Below are 26,060 nucleotides of genomic sequence, written 5' to 3'. Positions count from 1 at the left end.
GAAGCACTTCTGTGCCTCCCAGCAAAGCCCCCCAGCTAAGTCTGCACCGCCAACAGCACTGGGCTGCCCGACTAGGGCCCTCAGCCCTGGAACGGTCACTCCTGGATGGCCCTTTCAGCCCCTCTCCGTCCATCCCCCAGCTCTCTCCATCCCCCCTCCACCAGCCTGTGCTCCCCAGGTCACAGTGGCCCCCGAGGGTCTCTTCCTCCTTCCCCGGCCTGGCCCCCACGGCCGCTCACCTGGGCGCCCACACCCAGAACCTGGCCTCCCACCTCTGGCCCGACCCAGGGCCACAAGCACCACAGCTGCAATCCATCCATCTTTATTTCTTATTTTTAATCTTTGGCCACGCCCATGGCGTGTGGAAGTCCCCAAGCCAGTGATCAAACATGAGCCACTGCAGTGACCGGCAAAACCACAGTGACCCGCGACGGCGGCAAAGCTGGATCCTTAGCCCAGCGCACCACCAGGGAGCTCCCTCCATCTGTATTAAAAAGCAGTGCGAGTGCCAGTGGCCACTGCCTTCAAGTCACAAGGCTCCCCATCACCTCACGGAACTCAACAAGCATTTCCTGGGCGCCCACCACGTGCACGGGGCCCCTGGGCACTGAGACGACAAGCCGGGTTTCTGGATCTGAGGAACTCAGGATCTGTCGGTCACCCAAGGGTGTCCTCAGGATGGTAACAGAGGCTGAGGGCTGTCTGGACACATCACACACGGAGAGGCCCCAGATGCCACACGGAATGCCTGCACGCCACCACCGGTGGGCCTGGAAGGGACACTGAGAAAGAGCTCAGCTCCCGGGGAGGCGGGACCAGGCTGCCAGGGACAGAGGGTGGGCTAGGAAGCGGAGGAGGCAGGAGAAAGACCGCGCTGCAGCCAGAGTGGGGCACAGGCTGAATGGAAGGAGGAGGGACCCAGACATGGGGGGACCGAGGGCCAGAGGACCTGACTCAGGGAGCACAGATGCCCAAGGCCTGTCTCAGACGCACTGTCACCCCAGCAAAGGGTCCTTGGGAGCAGGGGCGTCACCGCACACACTCATTCGCTCTGCACACTGTCCCAGCCAACGCACCCTTCCCTGGCGGCGCCCGGGAGCCTGCCCACCTACGGTCCCCAGGCCGGTGGGGGAAGGCAATACCCAACCTGGAAAAAGGGTGACACGAAGCCTGCCAGGCGCACAGGAGGGTGACACCAGGCCAGAGCCAGACCTCAGTGGGTTTGAAAGCGTCAGCCTGGAAGCAGCGAGGCCAGGGAGGCAGGCAGAGGGAAGCTTCGGGCCTGGCGGTGCGCCCACCGTCCTCAGCGGGGTCCGCCCTGAGCAATCCCAGCACAGGGGCTCTTTCGCCTTTATTCATGGGTCCCCAGTGCGCGAAGGGACGAGCTGTTAGAAAGCCTGCCCTGACGGGCACCCTGCTGGCACTGAATCATCCACTCCCAGGCAGAGCTGAGCAGTAGGGAGCCCCCCGGCAGTCCAGTGGTTAGGATCTGGCACATTCACTGCTGCGGCCCAGGTTCGATCCCTGCTCTGGGAACGGGCATCAAGCCGCTGCATCCCATTGCCAAAAAGAACCAGCAACAGGGAGCTCCCTCTGCGGCTCGGCCATTAGCGAACCCGACTAGGACCCACAGGGTGTGGTTTCCATCCCTGGCCTCGCTCAGGGGGTTAAAGAACCCGGCGCTGCCGTGAGCTGGGGTGGAGGTTGCAGCCGCGGCGCGGATCTGGCATCACTGTGGCTGTGGCTGTAGGCCGGCAGCACAGTTCTGACTCGACTCCTAGCCTGGGAACCTCCATGTGCCTCTGATGCAGCCTTTAAATAGCAAAAAAAAAAAAAAAAAAAAAGAAAAAAAAGAAAAAAGAAAGAAACAAAAACAAAACCCAGGAAGGATTATGGTAAAAATGGCCTAAAAATCCGCTTTCTTCAAAGGCAACTCTATTTCTTTTTTTTCTTTCTTCCCCACCCTTTTTTTTTCTTTGCTTTTTAGAGCCACACCCATGGCATATGGAGGTTCCCAGGCTAGGGGTCGAATCGGAGCTGTTGCTGCCAGCCTACACCACAGCCACAGCAACGCGGGATCCAAGCCACATCTGCAACCCACACCACAACTCACAGCAACACCAGATCCTTAGCCCACAGAGCAAGGCCAGGAATCAAGCCCACATCCTCACAGATACTAGTCAGATTCTTTTTTTTTTTTTGTCTTTTTGCCATTTCTTCGGCCGCTCCCACGGCATACGAAGGTTCCCAGGCTAGGGGTCGAATCAGAGCTGTAGCCGCCGGCCTACGCCAGAGCCACAGCAACGCGGGATCCGAGCCGCGTCTGCGACCTACACCACAGCTCATGGCAACGCTGGATCCTTAACCCACTGAGCAAGGGCAGGGACCGAACCCGCAACCTCATGGTTCCTAGTCGGATTCGTTGACCACTGTGCCACGACGGGAACTCCAGATTCATTTTTGCTGAGCCACCACGGGAACTCCACTTCTTAAATTGGAAGCAACTCATCACAACTGCCTGTGAAGGGGAGGGGGCCACCCAGCCGAGGCCGGCCGTAGCCCCCAGCTCCGCCTCCCCGCCCCAGAGCACAGCCTGGCCACCAGCATGGGCTTCTGGGTGAGTTCTTCCGCTCCTGGACACTGTCTGGGACGGTCGCCTCAGAACGAGAGGGTGCAGAGTCCTGCAGCGGAGAAAGCCAGCAGATGCAGCGAGGGCAGAGCCCAGCCCTCCACGCCCAGGGGGAGGCCTCATTTCGCACGAGCAACCCCCTGGACCGGCCAGTACAGCCTCCTCCATCTACAGGTGAGAACGGGCAGCCAGAGAAGGGCCGGCGTGGGGTGACACGGCCCGAGGCAATCGGGGCCAGACCCAGATCCCGCTGCACCGCAATCAGAACCGGAAACTCCCAGCCCAAGGGTGTAACCACGAGCCCATAAGCCCCAGGGGGACAGTGGCCGTGTCCCCCGGACAGCACGTGGCACAGAGCAGGTGCTCAGCAAGCCCCAGCCAAGGAGGCTGTGGAGCTCCCGACGGAGGCCAGACCATCTGAAGAGTGTCCCGAGAGGGTCTGAGGAGGAAGGCCTCCGGCTGACATCCATGCCCTCCTGTTGCCTCGGTCCGCAGCGGCCAGAAAGCAAAGCCACTCCGACTGCTTGACAGAGTTTCACGACGAACTCCTCGCAGGTACAGAGAGCGGAAAGGGCGGAGAGAGCCTCTGAGAAGCCAGGAGGCGGCCACCGCGGGGGGCGGCCGGGACCCCACGGGAACAGGAGCTGTTTAAACCCTGCTGCCAGATGAGGTGGGCGGGGCTGGGACCCAGACCTTGGACCTCGGAGGGGGCACGGGCGATGGTGGGGGTCTGGGGCCAACGGGGAAACCACAGACCGGATTCAGGGGCGGCAGTGGTGGGAGGAACTGCAGGACCCGCTCCTCCTGCCGCTCGCTGGAGCAGAGCTGGTGGGGACCCAGCCAGCCCAGGGACGAGGGCACAGACCCCAGTCCCGGGCCCATCACGGAAGGTGGGCTGGGGCTGAGGGGCAGCAGCTGGATCACGAGCACACCCACGAGAGCCAGTTCCTGCAAAACCCTGCACATCAGGAAGAATTCTAAGCCCCACATCCAACCCACTTGACAATCAAAATCCCATTTCCAATGCGAAACTGGACAAACATAGAGGTGACTCAGGGGCATCGTGTGGGAGCTGAAGAGGGGGCTCCTTGCCACAGTGAAAATCCTTCTGGAGAAAGAACCAGAGACTGGGTCTGCTGCTCAAGAAAGAAAAGGGGGACGTATAGGAAAGGCATTCACATGGAGACAGAAAATCAAGGAATATGTTTGGAAACAACCTAGACGTCCATGGACAGATGAAAGGACTAGGAAGCAGTGGTGTATGTACACAATGGAATACTACTCAGCCATAAAAAGAACAAGCTTCTATGCCATTTGCAGCAACATGGATGCAACGAGAGACTCTCATACTAAGTGAAGAAAGTCAAAAAGAGAAAGACAAAAACCGTACGATATCACTTATATCTGAATCTAATATACAGCACAACCGAAACGTTCCACGGAAAAGAAACTGGCAGACTTGGAGAACAGACTTGCGGTTGCCAAGGGCGAGGCGGAGAGAGTGGGATGGACAGGGTTTGGGGTTAATAGATTTAAATAGTTGCCTTTGGAGTAGATAAGCAATGAGATCCTGCTGTGTAGCACAGGGAACTGCATCTAGCACTTGTGATGGAACATGCTAGGGATAATGTGAGAAGAACATGTACATGCATGACTGGGTCACTTTGCGGCACAGCAGAAATTGACAGAACACTGTAAATCAACTGTAATGGAAAAAAATCATATAAACTTTCAAAAAAGGAATATGTTCGTTTATTCAATAAACATCTAAGAGCCAGGCCGTCAAGGAAGGTGAAAACATTTACAAGAACGAAACAAGGTATGTGGTGTAATTTCCAAGCCAATAAAGGAGGTGATGGAGGAAGCAAGCAAACCAACGACCTGGAAAACAGAGCACACAGCAAAGGCAGGAAGGCAGGAGGAGAGGGCCCAGGAAAAAAGATCCACAGAAAGTACACAGCAGCATCATGGGACCAAGACGCCACGTAGGCCACTAATCCCAATAAATATAAAAGGATTGAATTTGCCAATTTACTCCAATCTTACTTTTTTTTTTTTTTTGCTTCCATTTGCACCTGTGGCATATGGAAGTTCCCAGGCTCAGGGTCGAATTGGAGCTACAGCTGCTGGCCTACACCACAGCCACAGCAACGCCAGACCCAAGCTGCCTCTGCAACCTATACCATAGCTCACGGCGACACCAGATCCCAATGAGCAAAACCAGGGATTGCACCCACATCCTCATGGATACTAGCCAGATTCGTTTCTGCTGCGCCACAACAGGAACTCCCCCAGCCCTACTCTTGAATGGCCCAAATGCCAAAGTGGGTCAGGAAAAACCTCCGATTATCTACCACCTGTGGATACCACAGCCTGGAGAAATGAAGGTCGACTCAGCAACAGCTTACGTAGCTATGTTAATAACAGACAAAATGGATTTTATCTCTAACAAGGCTTCTTAAATTAAAGATTCAATACACCAAAAGGAGAAGCAAGGGAGGAAGACAGGAAAAAATGCCACCATTGATTTTACAACTTTACGAGGCTAGAATAAACTTGACACCAAAACCAAAGAGAGAAGGGAAAACTCTAAGACAGCTTCACTCAAAAACACAGATTCAAAAACTTGCAAAAATACTAGCAAACCAAATCCATAAGTGTATAAAAAGATAACCACAAGTTAGGCTTATCTCAGCAATGCAAGCTTGGCTTAATATTCAAAAATCTATCAATGTAATATGCCAAATTAGGATTTTAAAGGAGGAAGCCCATTGATTGTCTCAATGAACCAAAAACAACCAAAAAAGAGAGGCTAAAATTCAACACACTCATGATGACAAAGATTAACAAACACAGAAGGAGCCTTGGCAAGGCAGCTGCATATAGAAAGCAGCAAATCAGGAGTTCCCGCTGTGACGCAGCAGAAACAAATCCAACTAGGAACCATGAGGTTGCAGGTTCAATCCCTGGCCTCACTCAGTGGGTTAAGGATCTGGCATTGCCGTGAACTGCGGTGTAGGTCACAGACAAGGCTCAGATACCACCTTGCTGTGACTGTGGTGTAGGCCAGCCGCTGCAGCTTTGATTCGACCCTTAGCCTGGGAACCTCCATGTGCTACAGGTGCAGCCCTAAAAAAAGCAAAAAAACAAACAAACAAACAAAAAACACCAAAAAAAACAGTGCAAGCAAAAAGCTGATGACATTAAAGTCAAGAACTTCTGCTCATCAAGATGCCACAGCACGTGGAACACTGGGGGGCGTTCGTTCATGGGACAGACGTAATCAGCAAAAGCTGAGAGCCAGAGCCTAGAATGCCTAGCAATCAGAGAAAGACCTCCCAACAGAGAAATGGGCCAAGGTTTCAGTAGGCCCCACAACAAAGAGGAAATCAAATCTTTATGATCCAGGAGTTCCCGCTGTGGCACAGCAGGTGAAGAATCTGACTACAGCGGCTTGCGTCCCTTCAGAAGAACAGATTTGATCCCCAGCCTGGCACAGTGGGTTGAGGGATCTGGCGTTGCCACAGCTGCAGCATAGCTCACAGCTGCAGGTCGGATTCAATCCCCTGCCCAGGAAAAGTTCATATGTCTCGGGTGAGGCCATTAAAGTAAATATATATATATGTATATATTTAGGGCCGCCGCAGCAGCATATGGAGGTTCCCAGGCGAGGGGACGAATCAGCGCTGCAGCTGCCGGCCTCCACCACAGCCAGAGCAGCTCGGGATCTGAGCAGCATCTGCGACCTCCATCACAGGTCACGGCCAAGCCAGATCCTTAACTCGCTGAGCGGGGCCAGGGATCAAATCCATATCCTCATGGATACTGGTCGGGCTCTTAGCCTGCTGAGCCACCACGGGAACCTCAATAAATTTTTTTTAAATAAAAAAACCGTTATGATCTAAGGGATGCAAACGAAAGCCGCGGCAAGATACCGTTTTGCAGCTCGTGGGCTGGCGAGCTTCGAGGAGGCCGACGGCAGCCAGTCTCAGCCGGATGTGGGGTGCTCTGAGCTCGCACCCTGGCCGGTCTGGGGCTGCTGGGAAACCAGCGCGCTTCTGCGAGGTCAGGGCACTCCCAGCAAATTCTACTGAGACTTGGGACCTGGACTAAACGTCTCCGCGTCTTGGGACTTGGCGGTTAGGTTGCGGCGGCCCCGATGGTGGGAACTCCAGGGGAGAGCGACACGTCGGCAGAGTGAGGCCGGAGCCGCCTCCCGGGAGAGGCCCGTCCTGGAGACTCTCGCCCCCACTGCCAAGGCTAAGAGGGAGAACCCAGGATGCTCCGCGCTGGCTGGAGGGGGGTCCGCTCACAGAGGACAGGGGACAAGCGCCCGGAGGCCTTATCTCCGGATGTTTCCAGGGCTGTGGGGTGACAGCTGATGCGGTGGGTCCTCATTGCTTCAGCCCAGGGCAGGGACAAGGCGCCCGGGAACCACTGCAGTACTTTAAGTCAGGAAGCAAATCTGTCCTGCTCCAGCCCCCCGTCCACTGTCAATACGAACGAGCACAGAGACCAGAGCTTAACAGCGGCCCTCTGTGCCGAGCCAGCCCTTCCACACACTGGACAGACCCCTGAGGACCCCCTTCGCAGACACACCCGGAGGCCGTGCAAGGAGGTTCCTCATCGCTCGTTCTGTTAATGGCTGGGGGGGGGGGGCGTGCTCACACAATGGCATATCACGCAGCTAAAATGACAAACGGCAGCTACAGATGATATCCTGGGTAAATCTTTGAAAAGATATTAAAAACACGTGGCTGGAGTTCCCTTTGTGGTGAAGTGGAAACGAATCTGACTAGTATCCAGGAGGATGCGGGTTCGATCCCTGGCCTTGCTGTGAGCTGTGGTGCAGGTCACAGACGTAGCTTGGATCCCGCGCTGCTGTGGCTGTGGTGTAGGCAGGAGCTACAGCTCCGATTCGACCCCTAGCCTGGGAACCTCCGTGTGTCACGGGTGCGGCCCTAAAAAGACAAAATAAATAAAAACACGTTGCTCAGACAGACAGACCAATGGAACAGAATAGAGAACCCGGAAATCAACCCTGACACCTATGGTCAATTAATCTTTGACAAGGGAGGCAAGACATAAAAGGGGAAAAAGAAAGTCTATTCAGCAAGCATTGCTGGGAAACCTGGACAGCTGCATGCAAAGCAATGAAACTAGAACACACCCTCACACCATGCACAAAAATAAACTCCAAATGCCTGAAAGACTTAGATATACGACAGGACACCATCAAACTCCTAGAAGAAAACATAGGCAAAACACTCTCTGACATCAACATCATGAATATTTTCTCAGGTCAGTCTCCCAAAGCAATCGAAATAAGAGCAAAAATAAACCCATGGGACCTCATCAAACTGAAAAGCTTTTGCACAGCAAAGGAAACCCAAAAGAAAACAAAAAGACAACTTTCAGAATGGGAGAAAATAGTTTCAAATGATGCAACCGACAAGGGCTTAATCTCTAGAATATATAAACAACTTATACAACCCAACAGCAAAAAAACCAATCAACAATGGAAAAATGGGCAAAAGACCTGAATAGACTGTTCTCCAAAGAAGATATACAGATGGCCAACAAACACATGAAAAAATGCTCAACATCGCTGATTATAAGAGAAATGCAAATCAAAACTACCATGAGATATCACCTGACACCAGTCAGAATGGCCATCATTAATAAATCCACAAATAACAAGTGCTGGAGGGGCTGTGGAGAAAAGGGAACCCTCCTACACTGTTGGTGGGAATGTAAACTGGTACAGCCACTATGGAGAACAGTTTGGAGATACCTTAGAAATCTATACATAGAACTTCCATATGACCCCGCAATCCCACTCTTGGGCATCTATCCGGACAAAACTCTACTTTAAAAGAGACACGTGCACCTGCATGTTCATTGCAGCACTATTCACAATAGCCAGGACATGGAAACAACCCAAATGTCCATCGACAGATGATTGGATTCGGAAGAGGTGGTATAGATACACAATGGAATACTACTCAGCCATAAAAAAGAATGACATAATGCCATTTGCAGCAACATGGATGGAACTAGAGAATCTCATCCTGAGTGAAATGAGCCAGAAAGACAAAGACAAATACCATATGATATCACTTATAACTGGACTCTAATATCCAGCACAAATGAACATCTCCTCAGAAAAGAAAATCATGGACTTGGAGAAGAGACTTGTGGCTGCCTGATGGGAGGGGGAGGGAGTGGGAGGGATCGGGAGCTTGGGCTTATCAGACACAACTTAGAATAGATGTACAAGGAGATCCTGCTGAATAGCATTGAGAACTTTGTTTAGATACTCATGTTGCAGCAGAAGAAAGGGTGGGGGAAAAAATGTAATTGTAATGTATACATGTAAGGATAACCTGACCCCCTTGCTGTACAGTGGGAAAATAAAAAAAAATTATTTAAAAAAAAAAAAAACACGTTGCTGAAGACTGTGTTGCTGGAGTTTCCTGCTGGCGCAGTGGGTTAAGGATCTGACGTTGTCACTGCAGCGGCTCAGGTCACTGCCGTGGCGTGGCCAAAAAATTTTTTTAATTAATTTAATTAAAAAGAAAGAAGACTGCGTTAAAAAGCCATTTTTACAAAGCTGTACAGTAGAAATGGACAGAACACTGTAAATTAACTGTAATGGAAAAATTAAAATTAAAAAAAAAGCCGAAGAAACAGCAAAACTAATCAGTAAGGGCCCCACACACTTGACACACTTCAGATTCTGGCAGGAGCGTGGTGGCCACTTAGCTCTGAATATTCTCGCTTTTCCTGGAGACTCCACACCAGGGGACGGCACGTGGGGCCGTTCTGAGTCCCTGCCCCTCGCTGCTTCCGCACCTCGGGGTCCCCGCTCTCCTCCCATCCACCTGCTCCGGGAAGCCCTGCCCTGCCTATTCCAGGAGGGCCAAGAGCTTCTCCCCTGAGCCCCGTGGTGCAGAGACCAGCCTCAGTCACAGGGGCCCCTGCGGCCGGAGCCCCAAAGAGAGCACAGGAGCCCCTTGGGCAGGACCGAGGAGACGGCGTGCGGCGGCCGTTGTCCCGCAGCGTTTATCTCCCCAGACTGCTCAGCAGAGGGATGCGGGGTCCCCCGAGGGCTCTGTTTACCAGGGCAAAGATCAAAGCTGCTTTTTTTGAGAGAGAGATTTAAATAGTGGGGCCCTAGCCTGGCCTCTTTAGTATTCTCCAGATTTTTTTTACAATCTATTTTAAAACTTCCTCTCATTGTACTAGAAAAACGGCACAAAATCTGTTTGTTGAATCCAGTGCCATCCTGGCTAGCAGCCACAGCTCCCAGTACCAATCCTCACTTTGTCCTTATTCAAAAAATTAAGGAAAAAAAACTGCCACTCTTTCTCCAAAGGAATTATTTTTAGTAAGTAAAATATGTTCATTTTCCCAAACAAAAATCAAAACACCACGAAGTAAGAGCGGAACGTCCCGGTTCCACGGACCACCCTGAGGAAATACTGCTTTCCACTGGGGGGGTCCTTCCAGTCTTTGCTACGTACGTACTTACAAACGGGCCTGTGCTCTAAGACGTAGAGGTTTATTTGGGGGGTGTTGAAATACTCTACATAAAAGCAGGATCAGGGGAGCTCCTGTCTTGGCGCAGTGGTTAACGAATCCGACTAGGAACCACGAGGTTGTGAGTTCCATCCCTGACCTCGCTCAGTGGGTGAAGGATCCGGCGTTGCCGTGAGCTGAGTGTAGGTTGTAAACGCAGCTCGGATCCCGTGTCGCTGTGGCTGTGATGCAGGCCGGCGGCTACAGCTCCGAAAAGACCCCTAGCCTGGGAACCTCCATATACCGTGGAAGAGGCCCTAGAAAAGGCAAGAAAAGACAAAAAAAAGAGCAGGATCATATTAAATACATGTGTGTGATCTTCTTTGTCACTTCATGCAACTTGGGGGCTTCCCGTGGGTGATGCGTGACCCACCCCACAGCAGAGTAAGAGCCAAGGCCCCTCGAGTGAGTGACTGGGCTGGACACCTGCTGGTGCAGCTGCACTTCCCAGCCTCCCTTGCAGCAGGATGCAGCCATGTGACAAAGCCTGACCAATGAGGCACAGCAGGGTTCCAGCAGCTTCTGGCACCTCCTAAGGGAGACTCCACCTCTCCCTTCCCCCCTCCTGGGGGCCCCCCTCCTGCAGGACCCCCTTCCCCTGCAGGGCCCCCCTCCCTCCTGCAGGACGCCCCAAGCCCTGCAGTCTCCCAGCTCCTGTAGGACCTCCCCCTCTCTGCAGGAACCCCCCCCCCTGCAGGAACCCCTTCTTCAGGCTGCCCCCTCCTGCAGGTTGGAAGGTGGATGGAAGCTGTCTCAAGTTCAAGTGGAGGCACACATGGACATCAGCGACAACACAACAGAAGGAGCCTAGTTCATGATGAAGGGGAGCCTCCACGCCAGCCCTGGGCGTTCTGCCCAACGCACAGGCGGGAGAGCACGACCCTGCGGCTTCAGGCCACTTTAAACCCTTGTTGAGGCCGAACCTCATATTGCTTGTAAATGAACACATGGAGCCTACAGTATGAAAACACATTTTTCTTCACTGCACTGTCAATAAGCACTTTTTGTTTAACCAAAAGGAGATTTCAGTGCCTCTACTACTGCCAGCTTGGAAATGACTCACTCCTGAGCGTCTCTCCTCTGCACCCATGCGTCTCTGCCACAGCGGTCCGCAAACACCAGCCCAGGGGGCCTGTGCACGCTGGAAAGTGACCCCAAAGGGCTTAGGGTGGGCTTCATCTACGAATATTTGCCATATTAAAAGCTAAACTGAGAAATATTTGTCCTTATTAATCCATCTCAAAATCATAAAAATCCTTTACATATTCTCATAATAACAGATTTCCGTCTTAAAAACGTCTAAAATCCATCATGCACAAAGTTCAAGAGTGTGGGATTATGAGTTCCCACCATGGCCCAGTGGTTAACCGACCCAACTAGTATCCATGAGGACACGGGTTGGATCGCTGGCCCCTCCTAGTGGGTTAAGGATCCAGCACTGCCGTGAGTTGTGGTGTGGGTCACAGACACAGCTTGGACCCTGTGTGGCTGTGGCGTCGGCCGGCAGCTGCAGCTCCGATTAGACCCCTAGCCTGGGAACCTCCATATGCTGCGAGCGTGGCCCTGAAAAGACCAAAAAAAGAAAAATGAATGTGGATTTAACTATTTAACCAGACATTTTAATTAGTATTATTTTTAGAATATCATTTTTATCAAGGCACAAATAAATAATATTGTCCCTCAAATTAAACATAACTGAATCATTTTTGATAATATAGACAGCATTTCAAGAGCCTGCATTTTTCTCTTCCACATTAATCCCTTTTCTTATTCCATAGGCTCTTTTTTTGGCTGTGTCCAAGGAATGCAGACGTTCCCGGGGCAGGGATCGAACCTGCACCACAGCAGGGACCAGAGCCACAGTGGTGACAATGCCAGATCCTTAACCCGCTGCACCACCAGGGAACTCCGCCCCTCACAGCTTTCCACTTTGCTTTACTAGTACCAACTTCTTCCCCAACTGGGCACAGACACGAGGCAGAAAGAAAGGCAAAGTGAACAAGACGGAAAATCATCCACTTATAAAACTATCCCTACACTCGGCTACCTCTACGTCTAGGAGCGCTGGGCTCCCGGCTCCCCACCCCAGTCCCTCACGGCTCCCCAGCGAGAAAGCGAGTGATGGGGTCGATGCACCTCGGGAGCACTGCAGAGCTTTAGGAGTTAGGGCGTTGGGTGTCCCCGGGAAGAGGTCAGAAAGCCGAGCGGTCACCTCTGCAAACCTCACCTGACCAGCGTCATGAAAGAGCCCGAGGTGAAGGGACGCCTGCCTGGACGGCAAGCGTGCGAGGGGCTTCTCCTTGGCTTGCTCCCCGACCCCCAGCTCCCACGGGAGGAAAGGGTCCCAGAAAGCCCAGATCCGCACCGGCCTTGGGGTGCAAAAGCTCAAGAGGACGGGACAAAGTCCTGGGGAAGGCGCATAACAAAAAGGCGACCATCTATCTGCACAAGAACAGACGCTCAGAGGCCGGCTGGTGGCGGAGGCAGCGCCACGTCCCTGTCCCCGTCCCTGTCCCCGTCCCCGTTCCCGTCCCGGGGGTCGCCTTCTTGGGCGCACATGCAGAATTAAGGCTGCGCGCGGGCCAGGGTGTCAAAGGGACCCTTTCACATGAAGAGTCGTCGAGTATAACACGGAAGCCACCATAACGGACAGAGGCCACCAAAGACCATGCTAGGACAGAGAGAGGGAGCCAGAGCCTAGGGCAAGGGCAGCCAGGCGGGGCCCCCAGGCCTGGGCTCTGGTGTGCTCGCCCCTCCGACAGCAGGAGCTCACTGGCTCTCAGGTGTCCAGGCCGAAGCTGCCCACTGGCCACAGACAACACCTGCCAGGGGCACAGGACTCGCTCAAAGGGAGAAGCCGGGCCGTGAAGAGTCCACCCAGGGTCTGAAAAGCTCCCCAGAATCCACAAGACCCTGGGGGCTGCACCCACATGCAGGGCTACGCCCGCTCCCCCCGGCTGACCCCGAGGGCCCGCGGGAGTGATGACCCCAGACGTGTGGCCACCGGGCCGAGTATCGAGGCACACACAGGGCCCCCCGCAAGGACGGGCAGGCTGACCAGCCCCAGGCCGCTAAGGGAATCTCTGACCAGTCACCAGCCAGCTGCAGGGGGTCCTATCGGGCTGTTTTCCAGGCAGGGGGTATGGACCTGTGACCCAGGCAGCCTGCTCCAGGCTGCACCCCTCGGGCCCCTCCTCTGGCTCGAGGCCTCCCCCCATCTGCTGCCCTCGCCCCCTCTGCTGTCACCTCCCCTCTTGGCAGTTAGCCACCTTGGGTCTAGTTAAGGAGCCTTCACACTAACGTCTCCCCATTCAGATCGCTGGGGTGTTTTCTGAGTCCTGGGCAGATCTGACAGGCGCAGCCTGATTTTGTGCAGAGAGAGACACTGAGCCACGGCCGCCCTGGAGAATCTACAGTAACTCCGACACCAACTACTCGACCTCCCGTGACCGCTGGCTCTCTCCTGCCCGCTCCTCTTTCCTCTTCGAATTTCTGGCACTTCCTTCACCCAACCCTTCCTGGCCTGTCCTCTGCTCTCCTCCCGCCAGCTCGGCCAGGCCGGGAGGGACACCAGGACACCCACCTCGGGACGCTTCTGCGGCTCCAGCGGGGGCTGAGGGATTCGACTGCGCTAATAAAGCAGAAACACCCAGTTCACAGAGCAAAGAGGCCTGGGCACGCCTGAGGCGGTCTCAGCTGGAATGAAATAAAGTACAACTTGTTACTGCTAAGTTTTAGGTAGGTCGTGGGTCCATCGCACTAGAAGAGGAATGTCACCTGTCTGCGAGCCGATGAGCTCACGGCATCCCCATCCAGTCAACGCAAGAAACAGCTGCGAGCAGTGGCTTCCACTTCACTGGTATCTTCCAGCACCAGAGACACGCCAGCTCCGTGGCAAGCGCTTCATTCTTGTGTTACGGCACAAACAAAACCCACCAGTTCCCTGGTGGTCTAGTGGTCAGGATTTGGCTCTTTCACCTCTGTGGCCCGGGTTCAGTCCCTGGTCTGGGAACTGAGATCCCGATCAAGGCGCTCAGATAGACACCTAGATGCCTTAGAGAGATACGCCGCAGCCAAAGACAGACACCTGGACAGACAGACAGACAGACAGACAGACACATGGATATAAAGGGAAGCCCAAGACCTTCCTAAGTACGGCCCACGGATCTCTGACAGGGGAGCGAAAACAACACAAGGGAACAAAGAGAGTGTTTTACAAATGCTGCTGGAACAGCAGGACATCCACGGGCACGAAAGAGAATCTAGACAAAGAACTTACCGCCTTCAGAAAATTAACTCAAAACAGACCACAGACCTGGATGTTAAGTAAAACCATGAAACGCCTAGAAGGAAGCACAGGAGGAAAGCCAGACAGCTTTGGGTGATGCCTCTATGGCGTAAAGAAAAGAATCGAAAGAAAGAACTGATAAGCTGAACTTTGTTAAAATTACAAGTGTATGCTCTGCAAAAGACAAGAGAATGAAAAGATAAGCCACAGGCAGGGGAAAAGTATTTGTAAAAGACACATCTGACAGCCTGTCATCCAGAAGAACATTTAAACTCAACAATAAGAAAACAATCTGACTAGAAAATGGGCCAAACATCTTAGCAGACACCTCACCGAAGAAGCTACACAGATGACAAGTAAGCACATGAAAAGAGGGTCCCCATGGTGTCGTAAGGGACATGCAGGTTAGCGCCACAACGAAATGCCGCACGCGGACGGCACCAACTGGGGCCAGGCTGTGGAGCCGCAGAGACTTCCGTCCTTGTTGGTGGGAACTCAAAACAGTGCAGGCACGTTGGAAGACAGCTTCTTACAAAACGAAGCCCATTCTTACCACACCATTCAGCAGTCCCACTCCTTGGTACCTACCCAAGGAAGCTGAAAAGTTACGGCCACCCACAAACCCGCACACGTGTGTTTGCAGCAGTTTTACCCAGAACCTGGGAGCAACCAAGACGTCCTTCAGAAGGTGGGTGGAAATTAAAGGCAGCGTCTCCAGACCTCGGGATTACTCAGGGCTAAGGAGAAATGAGCTCCCGAGCCAGGAACAGCCACGGGGGAACCTAAATGCTTAAGTTAACAGACGACAGGCGCCAACCTGAAAAGGCTACAGGCGGCCTGACTCCAACTATCTGCCATTCCAGAAACGGCCAGGCCGCGGGGCGGTCAGAAGATCAGTGGTTGCTGGGGGCCGGGGGGGGGGGGGGGGGGGGGGGGGGGGAAGGACCAGGCAGAGCGCGGGGCGGTCAGAAGATCAGTGGTTGCTGGGGGCCGGCGGGGGGGCCGGCGGGGCCGGGGGGACCAGGAAGGACCAGGCAGAGCGCGGGGACGGCCAGAAGATCGGTGGTTGCTGGGGGCCGGCGGGGGGGGGCCGGCGGGGGGGGGGCCGGCGGGGGGGGCGGGGGCGGGGGAAGGACCAGGCAGAGCGCGGGACGGTCAGAAGATCGGTGGTTGCCGGGGGCCGGCGGGGGGAGGGGGGGGCGGGGGGGGGGGGGGTGGTGGAGGAAGGACCAGGCAGAGCACGGGGACGGTCAGAAGCTCAGTGGTTGCTGGGGGCCGGGGGGACCAGGAAGGACCAGGCAGAGCGCGGGGACGGTCAGAAGATCAGTGGTTGCTGGGGGCCGGCGGGGGCCGGCGGGGGTGGGGCGGGGGCGGGGGAAGGACCAGGCAGAGCGCGGGGCTTCAGGGCAGCGAAGCGGCTCTGCGTGGCTACAGGTCTCTAAACACGCAGCCACACCCAGAGACCGACTCTAGTAGAAAAAGCAGGGACTCTGGGGATGATGACACGCCGGCACAGATCAGTGACGGTGACAAAGTCCCTCTGGCGAGGGAGGCTGATGGCGAGGGAGGCTGTGTGTGTCTTCAGGGCAGAGCGGAATCTCTGTGCCTTCCTCTCAATTTTCTTATAAACCTAAGACTGCGCTAAAAATAGTCTTTTGGGAAAAAAAGAAGGCCAAGGTTTGCATGGCGAGCCAGCCTCACCCCGCCTGCTGAAGCCGAGATGGAGCGCGGGGAGCGCGTGTCCCTGCCGCCCGGGTCTCTGAGGCCGGACCCCACAGCCAGTGACCGGAGACGGTGCGGGCTCCACATTCGCTCAAGTGCACGCACTTGCAGCGTCCTGTGTCCACAGAGGACGCACACACCCTTCACCCCTGCGGTGGGAGTGCGCGTGTACACCCGGCAAGGGTGCAAACCCGGCAGGACGATGGGTATTCGCAGGGCTGGAGAGGGGCCCAGTTTCAGATAACCTTTTAGCCAGCTTCCAGAGCCTCCCCTCCCCGCACGACAGGGACGCCCGGGATGCTGGTGGCCCAGCGGGGGTGTGGGAAGGAGAGCCCAGCAGTTCCGTGCCGTTCAGACCACGGGAACCAGGGGAAGGGGCTCACGAGGCCGACCCCCTCTGCCCGGCCACGGCAGCAATGCAGTCTACACCGTACGATCATGGCCGGGTTCAGAACAGCAAAGTCTGCGCGTGCGCAGGTACATCGCAGGGTCGCACCGTCGCTGGGGGAGGCGGTCCCTTCCTCCACCGTTACGTTTTCTCTAACGTGTTTCATGGCGAAAAATAATCGTTAGGGGAGGAGGCTGATGGCGAGCAGCACACTCAGCGGCACCCCAGCCCTGCCCACAGCTCCCCCCACCGCGCAAGCCCCCACCACCGCAATCAGACCCGCTAGTGGCTGCTGGAGGGTTTTCCCGGGAGATTTTCAGCGACTGAGAACAAAACTGCGAACAAACACAGGGAAGGTCTTTTCTTTTTCTTTCTCTCTTTCTTTTTTTGGGGGCCACACCTGCGGCAAACAGAAGATCTCAGGCTAGGGATGGAATTGGAGCTGCAGCTGCCGGCCTGCACCACAGCCACAGCAACGTGGCATCTGAGCCGCGTCTGCAACCTACACCACAGCTCATGGCAACACTGGATCCTTAACCCACTGAGTGAGGCCAGGGATCGAACCTGGGTCCTCATGGATGCTAGCTAGTCAGATGCATTTCCGATAGGCCATGACGCACCAGAGGCACACCAGTGGTCCGGGGGACTTGAGGGCGATGCCAGGCCACACCTGCCCCCCCAGCTGTTTGATGCTGGAGCCGCTGTGGGCCTCGGCTGGCAGCTTCCTTGTAGCAGGGCTTTCCTGACGAAAGAAACACCAAGCCGAAGCTCCCCGTCCTGAATTTTCTCACCTCGGAAGGGCGCCCTGCTTCAGCCACGGGGGCCAGAGCCCAAACAGCCTTCGAAGAGGCCACAGGGACAGGACCCTTTGGCACCGGCAGCAGGACAGGGCGGGAAGCGGGGAAGTCGCCGTCCCTCCGGCCACCACCTGCCCAGGATGACTGCCTGCGGCACTTAGGGCCAGCAGACCTGCTGTGAAGCGACGGCGGCCACCAGGGCAACCAGAGGAGCCAGGGGGGGAGCTGGGCACCGAGGGGCCGCCGTCCCGCCAGGCAGTGACCACGCCACAAAGCCCCGCTCACCTGGACGGTGCCTCCCCCGACAGGCCTACCTTTTTGTCCTCCTTAGTCTTTCTGACATTTCGATGGGGACCAAAGATGTTCTGCATCCCGAGAGCCTTCCTGGCCCAGTCCCGCCTCTGCGCGCTGGGCGCAGGCTGCGCCGGGCTGGCCTCCAGCCTGTAGCGGTCGGCGGGGATCTTGCTCATGGGCGGGGGCAGCGTGCCGCAGTTGATGCTGGACCAGCCGTCGGTGGAGTCCGTGTAGGACTCCTGGTCGCTGGCGTGCCCGCACTGCCACTCCTGCAGGACGTGGACCGGGAGCCACCGCTGGCCGAAACCCCCGCCGGAGCCGGCAGCGCCCCTCTTGGAGGGGGGCACCGAGCAGCGCAAGGAGGCCGGGGGGCCCTCCACGTGAGACGCGGGCCCCAGGTGCTTCCCGAGGTCCCAGCCCCTGTCAGCCTGCGGAGCGGCCTCACCCGGGGCCGCCTCCGGGTCATGGCAGAAAGCCCCGTTCCAGGGGGCAGCCCAGGGCGGGCAGCCCCGCCCGCCCGCCCCCTCCCAGGCGCCGCTGCCCGGGCCGTGCCTGCTCGAGCCGGCGCCCAGGTCCACCACGAGCACGCGGCTGCTCCTGTCCTCGGGGGCGAAGTTCCCGATGCCGCTGTCGCTGTTGCTGCTGGTGCTGGTGTTCTGGTGGGCGTCCGCGTCCCCGTCCACAAAGGCCCGGGCCCGCACGCCCTCGATCAGCTCGCCCATGTCCCTGTAAAGCACGGAGATGAACTGGAGGACGGGGAGCGAGGACGCGGGGAACTCCAGGCAGCCGTTGGTGTCCGGGTCGGCCGTGCACTCAAACCCAAAGCGCCGGGCGATGCCCTGGTGGATCTTGTGGCTGAACAGGTCCGGGTCCACCATGAACACGTGGCAGGACGTCCGCAGGACGCCCTCCTCCTCCTGCGCCAGGCTCCCCGCGTCGCTCGCCTGCATGGTCACGAGCCCAAAAAACCTCCTGTCGTCCGGGCACACGGCGCTGAAGGCCAGCCGCTCGGCCGGGTAGCGCGCCAGGACGGCGGCCTTGTCCGTGCAGAGCTGCACACAGTCGTGCATGATCTTCATGGTCACCAGGGAGTGGATCTTCTGCTCGGCCCGCAGGCGCCGCAGGCAGCCCCGGATGGCCTGCACGCTGTCCGACTCCAGGCTGCCGCTGGTGGACGGCAGCTCGATGGAGCCCAGGTAGCCCACGACCATGGCGACATTCAAAATGCTGGCGTCCAGCCCAAGGTCTTCGTGATGCTCCAGCCCAACCCGGAACACAGAGTCGTCGTTCCCCCCCTTCGCCAGCTCCTCCTTGGAAAGCGGCTTGAGACCCGGGTCATTCCCGCTTTCGTGGCCAAGGTCCAGCCGCCCAGCGGCCGACTCTGAAAGGGACCTTTGTTTCAAGGGCGCGGGCTCCGAGCTGCTCGCGCGCAGCCCCGGGGTCTCAAAGATCATGTTGAAAATGCCCCCGGACTGCATGTCCTCGACCACTCGCTCCGCTCTGTTTATCCCCAGGGCCTTGGAATCGAGCTTGGGCTTCAGCCGGCCCTTTCCTTCGTAGAAACCCACCTCCTCGTCGCTGGAGCACGAGTCCCCGTGGCCGAGGCCCTCGCCGACCACCATGTGCAGGACCCCGGAGCACTTCCCGATCAGCTTCACCACGTCCTCATGGGACGCCTTCTTCACGTTGATTTCGTTGACGGCCAGTATCTGATCCCCAGCACGGAGGCCCACAAAGTCCGCGGGGCTCCCTCTCATGACGCAGCTGAGCACACAAGGCGCCTGGCCCGAGAGCGTGAAGCCGTAGCCCGCCCGCCCTCGGGCCACCTCCACGCTCCGCACGCGAGGGGCCGGCGGCCCGAGCAGCGGCCGCTCCCCGGGGTCCCCCGCTCTGAACATCTCGCCGCGCTTCCGGGCCCGGGGGCGTAGCTCCTCATCCCAGCAGATCCATGGCGCGGAGCAGGCTGGAGGCCCCCACGCGTCTCCTTGACATGACGCCCTGGGGAAGAAGAGTAAAGGGCTCGTTACCAAAGACCCCGTCTCTGCCGCTTGCGCGCACCCCCCGAGACGGGACCGGTGGAACGGCACCAGGACCCAAGAGTACCAAGGAGAGAGTACCAGGACCTGCGATGGTGCCAGGGAAACAGGACCGGTCCCTGAGACGGTGCCAGGGAAACAGGACCGGTCCCTGAGACGGTGCCAGGGAAACAGGACCAGGACCAGTACCTAAATAGTACCAAGGAAACAGGACCAGTACCAGTCCCTGCGACGGTGCCAGGGAAACAGGACCGGTCCCTGAGACGGTGCCAACGAAGCAGGACCAGGACAAGTACCTAAATAGTACCAAGGAAACAGGACCAGTACCAGTCCCTGAGATGCTGCCAGTGAAAGAGCACCAGTACCTGAGATGGTACCAATAAACAGTACAAGTACCTAAGAGTACCAAGGAAACTGTACTAGTATCAGAACCTGAGACAATGCCAGTGAAACAGGACCAGTACCTGAGGTGGTACCAATGAAAGAGTACCAGTGCCAGTGCCAGTACCTAATAGTACCAAGAAAACAGTACCAATACCTAACAGAACCAAGGAAAGAGCACCAGCACCAGCACCAAATGGTACCAAGGAAACAGGTCCAATACCTAACAGAACCAAGGAAACAGTACCGGTACCAGTACCGGAGACGGTGCCAGTGCATCTTGTGAAAAGAGAACTCCCAACACAAGTGTCATGGAAAGAGTCTGATCACACAAACGTCGGAGTGGAGGAGGCGCAGAAGCTCTGTGCGGCAGATCCAAAGTCAGCCTGACAAGCCTCCCTCCAAAGCAAAAGGCTTTTTTCAGGCGGTTTCCTTCTAGCGCTGCTCTCGCCAAGGCTGATCCTGTCCAGCGTTTGAGGAACACAGGACCCGCTGTCAGGGTGGCAGGGGCGAGTCCGGGAGACGCCAGCACTCCCTCCCTGGGAGCCCGCTGGCACGGCTGAGAGAAGGCAGAGCTGGCAGCGACCTGCGGTGGAAAGGCAGCCGCACGACCCCCAGTCCAGCCCCACCTTTGATCACAAACCTCCCCCCAGAAAGGGGCGTCCCCGTGTTTCCTCTCACATCCACCACCTCCCTCGAGCCCCTTATTCTGATCAAGGCACCGTGCGGGGAACCCCATTAGCCGCAGGTACTAGAGAAGCCCTCCCGCTCGAGACGACAGATGAAACAACCAAAGAGAGAGCAAAGGAATTTAACGCTCATTGTTCCAGGGGACGACTTCACAGTGAAAAGGACCTGTTGTCATGGAAAACAAACTCATGTCGGGGACCCCGGGGCCACCGCAGGTGTCCAGCAGGAGGACACGCAGGGCTGGACACACACACTCGTCCTCAGGGCTGCGATCCACGGCAGCGAGAGGCTGCAAAGCGGAACCAGCGAAGGGACGGGGCCGGGGGGCGAGGTCCAGGGACACCAGCTTCCAGAACCCCGTCCCGGGAGTGACGCGGGCTGCGCCCAGTCCCCCAGCAACACCTTGTGGCAACATGCGTGGTGTGCTGTCCCCGAGAAGCCCGTCAGAGACTCGGAGCCAGGGCTTATTGGGGGCGGCCCCGGGGACCCCTCTGCCGGGCACACAGCCTCCAGGGAAGGGTATCAGCACAATAGCTGAGGCACAGGGAGCCGCCCCATGGGTGAGGGTGCTGGGGACTCTGGCAGAGGACAGCAGCCGGGCCACAGTGAGGACTCCTTTCTGCAAAAAACCCTTTAAAGATCACTTTAAAAAGCAATATGGGGGAGTTCCCGTCATGGCTCAGTGGTTAATGAATCCGACTAGGAACCATGAGGTAGCAGGTTCAATCCCTGGCCTCGCTCAGTGGGTTAAGGATCCAGCATTGCCCTGAGCTGTGTAGGTCAAAGACTCGGCTCGGATCCCACATTGCTGTGGCTGTGGTGTAGGCGAGCAGCTGTAGCTCCAATTAGACCCCTAGCCTGGGAACCTCCATATGCCGCAAGTGCGGCCCTAGAAAAGACAAAAAGACAAAAAAAAAAAAAAGCAATATAGGGAGGGGAGTTCCCGCTGTGGCTCAGTGGGTTAAGAACCTGACTGCAGCAGCTTGGGCGCAGTGTATTAAAGCACCTGTTGTTGCCGCAGCTGTGGCTTGGAATCAGTCCCTGGCCCAAGAACTTCCATACACCACGGGGGTGACCATTAAAAAAAAAAGGCAATACAGTGCGTGATTATATAGTGAAGATCCAACATACAGAACATATTTTCTAAAGAGTGTATTCTTTTAAATAATTGTTTTAAGTTTTCAGAAGAAATTCTCGTGCCTTAGGATAAAGTTTTCAGTAGCAGAAGCACAATTCAAAGTAATTTATGCACACACACAGACCAAGTGGAAGACCTAGGAGTCCCGTTGTGGCTCAGCAGAAACAAATCTGACTAGTACCCACCAGGCCGCACTTTCCATCCCCGGATCCCGCGTCGCTGTGGCTGTGGTGCGGGTCACAGATACGGCTCGAATCCCGCGTCGCTGTGGCTGTGGTGCGGGTCAGCAGCTCCAGCTCCAGCTCCGATTCAACCCCTAGCCTGGGACCCTCCCTATGCCGCGAGTGTAGCCCTAAAAAAAAGAGTGAAAGAGCGAGACGAAATGGAGCGTAAGGTATTAGGTGACTCCAAGAACAGCTTCAGGGATGATGAAGACACTGATATGCAGGATGCATGTTTGAGTAAAATTATTTTATGATACATAAGAGTAAAAAAGGGACAGTTTATTTCTACATTACCCTATTATTTGATATCTACGTGATGCTAAATTAATCATTTAAACATTACGACTGGAATTTAACTATTGAACATTCATCATTAGCAATTAGTATTTTAGGGAGTTCCCGTCGTGGCGCAGTGGTTAACGAATCCGACTAGGAACCATGAGGTTGCGGGTTCAATCCCTGGCCTCACTCGGTGGGTTAAAGATCCGGCGTTGCCGTGAGCTGTGGTGTAGGTCGCAGACATGGCTTGGATCCTGCGTTGCTGTGTCTCTGGCATAGGCCGGCAGCTACAGCTCCAATTAGACCCCTAGCCTGGGAACCTCCATATGCCGTGGGAGCGGCCCAAGAAATGACAAAAAGACAAAAAAAAATTTAGTATGTTAGGAGTTCCCATCGTGGCGCAGCAGAAAAGAATCCGACTAGGAACCATGAAGTTGCGGGTTCGATCCCTGGCCTTGTTCAGTGGGTTAAGGATTCGGCGTTGCCGTGAGCTGTGGTGTAGGTTGCAGATGTGGCTTGGATCCCGCGTTGCTGTGGCTCTGGCGTAGGCTGGGGGCTACAGCTCCAATTCGACCCCTAGCCTTGGAATCTCCATATGCCACGGATGCGGCCCTAAAAAGACCAAAAAAAAAAAAAAAAGAGTTCCTTTGTGGCTCAGCAGGTTAAGTATCTGGTGGTATCACTGCAGCAGCTTGGGTCACTCCTCTGACCTGGGTTCAGTCCCTGGCCGGAACTTCCACATGCCTTGGGCCCGGCCAAAAAAAAATGTGTACGTTAAAGTCTGCGGTGACCTGTGTGTCAGGGTCTTCTCCTTGGACCTTCTTAAGGGTGTGGCGGCCGAACAAGGCCCCCAGAGACGCCCACATCCCGGTCTCTGGAACCTGGCGCTTCACGCAGCCAAGGCGACCTTGCAGATGGTATGGAGTGAAGGATCCTGAGATGGGCCGTCACCCTGGACCCCTGGGGAGGGACAGAGGGGAGGCCCATGTGATCTCACGGTCCCTGTCACAGGGGTAGGAGGGTGGGGGTCAGAGAGAGGCCCTGGATGAGGGGAGCAGAGATCAGGGCGATGGGGGACCTGGACGGGACACTGGGGAAAGGGTCCTGCCTGGCACCTCCAGGGGGAACCAGCCCTGCCCACACCGGAGCTTCCGCCAGCGGCGCTGATCCTGAACTTCTGGCCCCAGGTTTTCTGGCAATAAACGTGAAGTGTTTTAAGCCACTGAGTTTGTGGGAACTGGTTTCAGGAGCCACTGGAAACTCACACAAGGGGAACGACTGCACCGGCAGGGGAGGGGTATGCGGTGTAACCAGGACACAACCATCAAGACGACGCAGAGAGGACACGTCAAAGCTGCCGTCACTCCTGCTATCACTGTAAACGCTGGCTGTCACCGGGAGCTCTTCCAGGACAGGGTCAGCAAGGCCCTGCCGGTTCCTCCAGGAAGAGAAAACCTCCGGCTTTCTCCTCCAAACTGTAAATAATGCCGCCTCCGGGAAGGAAATAACTTCCAGTGTCACATGCAGAATGGAGTCCCAACACTGGGTGACACAGCCCGGGCTGTCGACTATGTGGTCCCTGCATATTTCTACTCGAATCTTACCGCCATGTTCTTCTGCTGATTACAAACAACTTCTTTTTTTTTTTTTTTGTCTTTTTGCCATTTCTAGAGCTGCACCCCTGGCATATGGAGGTTCCCAGGCTAGGGGTCAAATCGGAGCTGTAGCCACCGGCCTACTCCAGAGCCACAGCAACTCGGGATCCAAGCTGCATCTGCAACCTACACCACAGCTCACGGCAACGCCAGATCCTTAACCCACTGAGCAAGGCCAGGGATCGAACCCACAACCTCATGGTTCCTAGTCGGATTCGTTAACCACTGAGCCACGACAGGAACTCCACGAACAGCTTCTAATTCATCTTAGCAGTACTGTAACCCCCGTCATCATGTTTTGTAAGTTCAGCCTGCAGGTTAAGTTTCCCTTATACTGTGTTAATCAGCAGTGGAGCTGGTGAACAGTGGAATTTAGAAGAAACACGAGGCACTTGTTCCCAGCCTCCATGGGCACGTCTGCCCCCAGGCTCCCGACCCCACCTCGGCGCTCAGAGACCCTGGCTTCGAGCCCTGGGCAGAGGCCTCTGACAAGGCCCAGGCGATCCCGACGCAGGTGAAGCACCGGGAACAGCCCGACTTGGATCACCGGCCATGGGTGGGACGTCTGTGTCCCCCAAATCACAAGCTGAAATGCTACCCGGTGCGATGGATTTGGAGGTGGGGCCTTGGGAGTGGTTGGATTTGATGAGCTCGTGGGAGCCGAGCGTCCTGGGGAGCAGGGCACACAGGACCCTGCTCTCTGCCCCCCACCAGGCGAGGAACCAGGGTCTGCCAGCACCCTGATCTTGGACTCCAGCCCCAGGACCGTGAGAATTACAGGCCGGCGGTGTAAGCCCCTCGGGCTATGGTGTTCTGTTCGGCGGCTGGGGCAGGAGACACCACCTACTAAACCAGCAGCCAGCCCCTAAGACGGAGGAGCAAGAAGAGGCCAACAGCCATCGATCCGGAGCAGAGCAGGGCAGGGCGAGCAGGAGCCCACGAGGGGCCCAGGCTGGGAAAGCCACTCCAGGAAGGGGCTCTGGGCACAGCCCGGCTCCGCCCCCACTTCTGCTTCTGCCATGGGCATGAGATGAGGACACGCCAGCCTCCACCACTGGGCCACAAAGGTGGCAGGCGTTCCCAGAGCAACAGGCCCAGGGCTGAGCACAGGATCAAATGACCAAAGCCACAAAGACCAGCCACGATGGTACACAGACACGGGCGGGAGGGAGAACACCCCCCAGCACACGCAGGAGAAGCAGAGAGTTCAGGAGTAAGAGCAGGACAACACCAGGACAGCAGCAGCGGGGGCCGGGCCGGTCCTCGAGGACCGGCGGGGCCTCAGCTCCTCTGGGGACCCACACCCACCAGCTCGTGTGTCCCCGAGCAGCTGCTACAGAGTAGGTCTGACTATGAGTCCCATCTTGCAGACGAGGGTGGAGGCACAGAGACGTTGAGAACTCGTCTGTGCTGCACAGCTAAGCAGGGTCAGAGTAGAGTGGACCCTGCGCTTTCTCTGTCCCCATGCAGAGGGGCTCTTCAAGGGAGCAGAGCAGTTGTGGGACCTATCCACCAGCAGGCCCCTGCGCCTCAAATCCACCACGAAGCAATCCCATCCCTGCAGTGACCTCCAACCACCACCCCGGCAAGGCTCACGGCGCCAACACCCACCAGGCAACCCCTCCCTGAAAGCCCCTTGGGGACACGGAGAAAACCCAGCACCCCCACCAGGCACACACACACCAGGACACACGCCTCACCCCTCCAACCCACTCCCAATCCCCAGAAGCAAGCTCTCCCGAGGCCACGGCCACTCTTCCTGCCCAGCGCCTACCTCTGCCAACTCACCCAGCACAGCAGGTGCCCAAACCATGAGAGAGAATGCGCAGGCGGGCTCAGCTCATCCAGGTCACCTGACTCAGTGCCCCCCAGAGTCCCCAGGTCCTCCCTCACCATCCCCTTCCCTCAGGGAGCTGACACCACCATCTGGGTCTGAAAACACCCAAGCCTCTAACCTA

General features: G+C 56.3%; 1 protein-coding gene across 4 annotated transcripts in view; it reads right to left on the bottom strand.

The window, feature by feature from the left end:
* Positions 1-26,060, bottom strand: part of RGS12 (regulator of G protein signaling 12) — a 113,086-nt gene that overhangs the window by 68,077 nt on the left and 18,949 nt on the right. For 3 of the 4 annotated variants that reach the window (XM_047797939.1, XM_047797940.1, XM_047797941.1), the window contains exon 2: positions 17,720-19,697. The exons of the other annotated variant lie outside the window; for it this stretch is intronic. In XM_047797939.1, coding sequence (XP_047653895.1) covers positions 17,720-19,597 — 1,878 coding nt within the window. In that variant the 5' untranslated portion in view covers positions 19,598-19,697. The remainder of the gene's footprint in view (positions 1-17,719; positions 19,698-26,060) is intronic. 4 annotated transcript variants of the gene reach the window in all.

This window comes from Phacochoerus africanus, chromosome 10, assembly GCF_016906955.1.
Source record: "Phacochoerus africanus isolate WHEZ1 chromosome 10, ROS_Pafr_v1, whole genome shotgun sequence".
NCBI lineage: Eukaryota > Metazoa > Chordata > Mammalia > Artiodactyla > Suidae > Phacochoerus > Phacochoerus africanus.
This window is presented reverse-complemented; position numbering and strand designations above follow the sequence as displayed.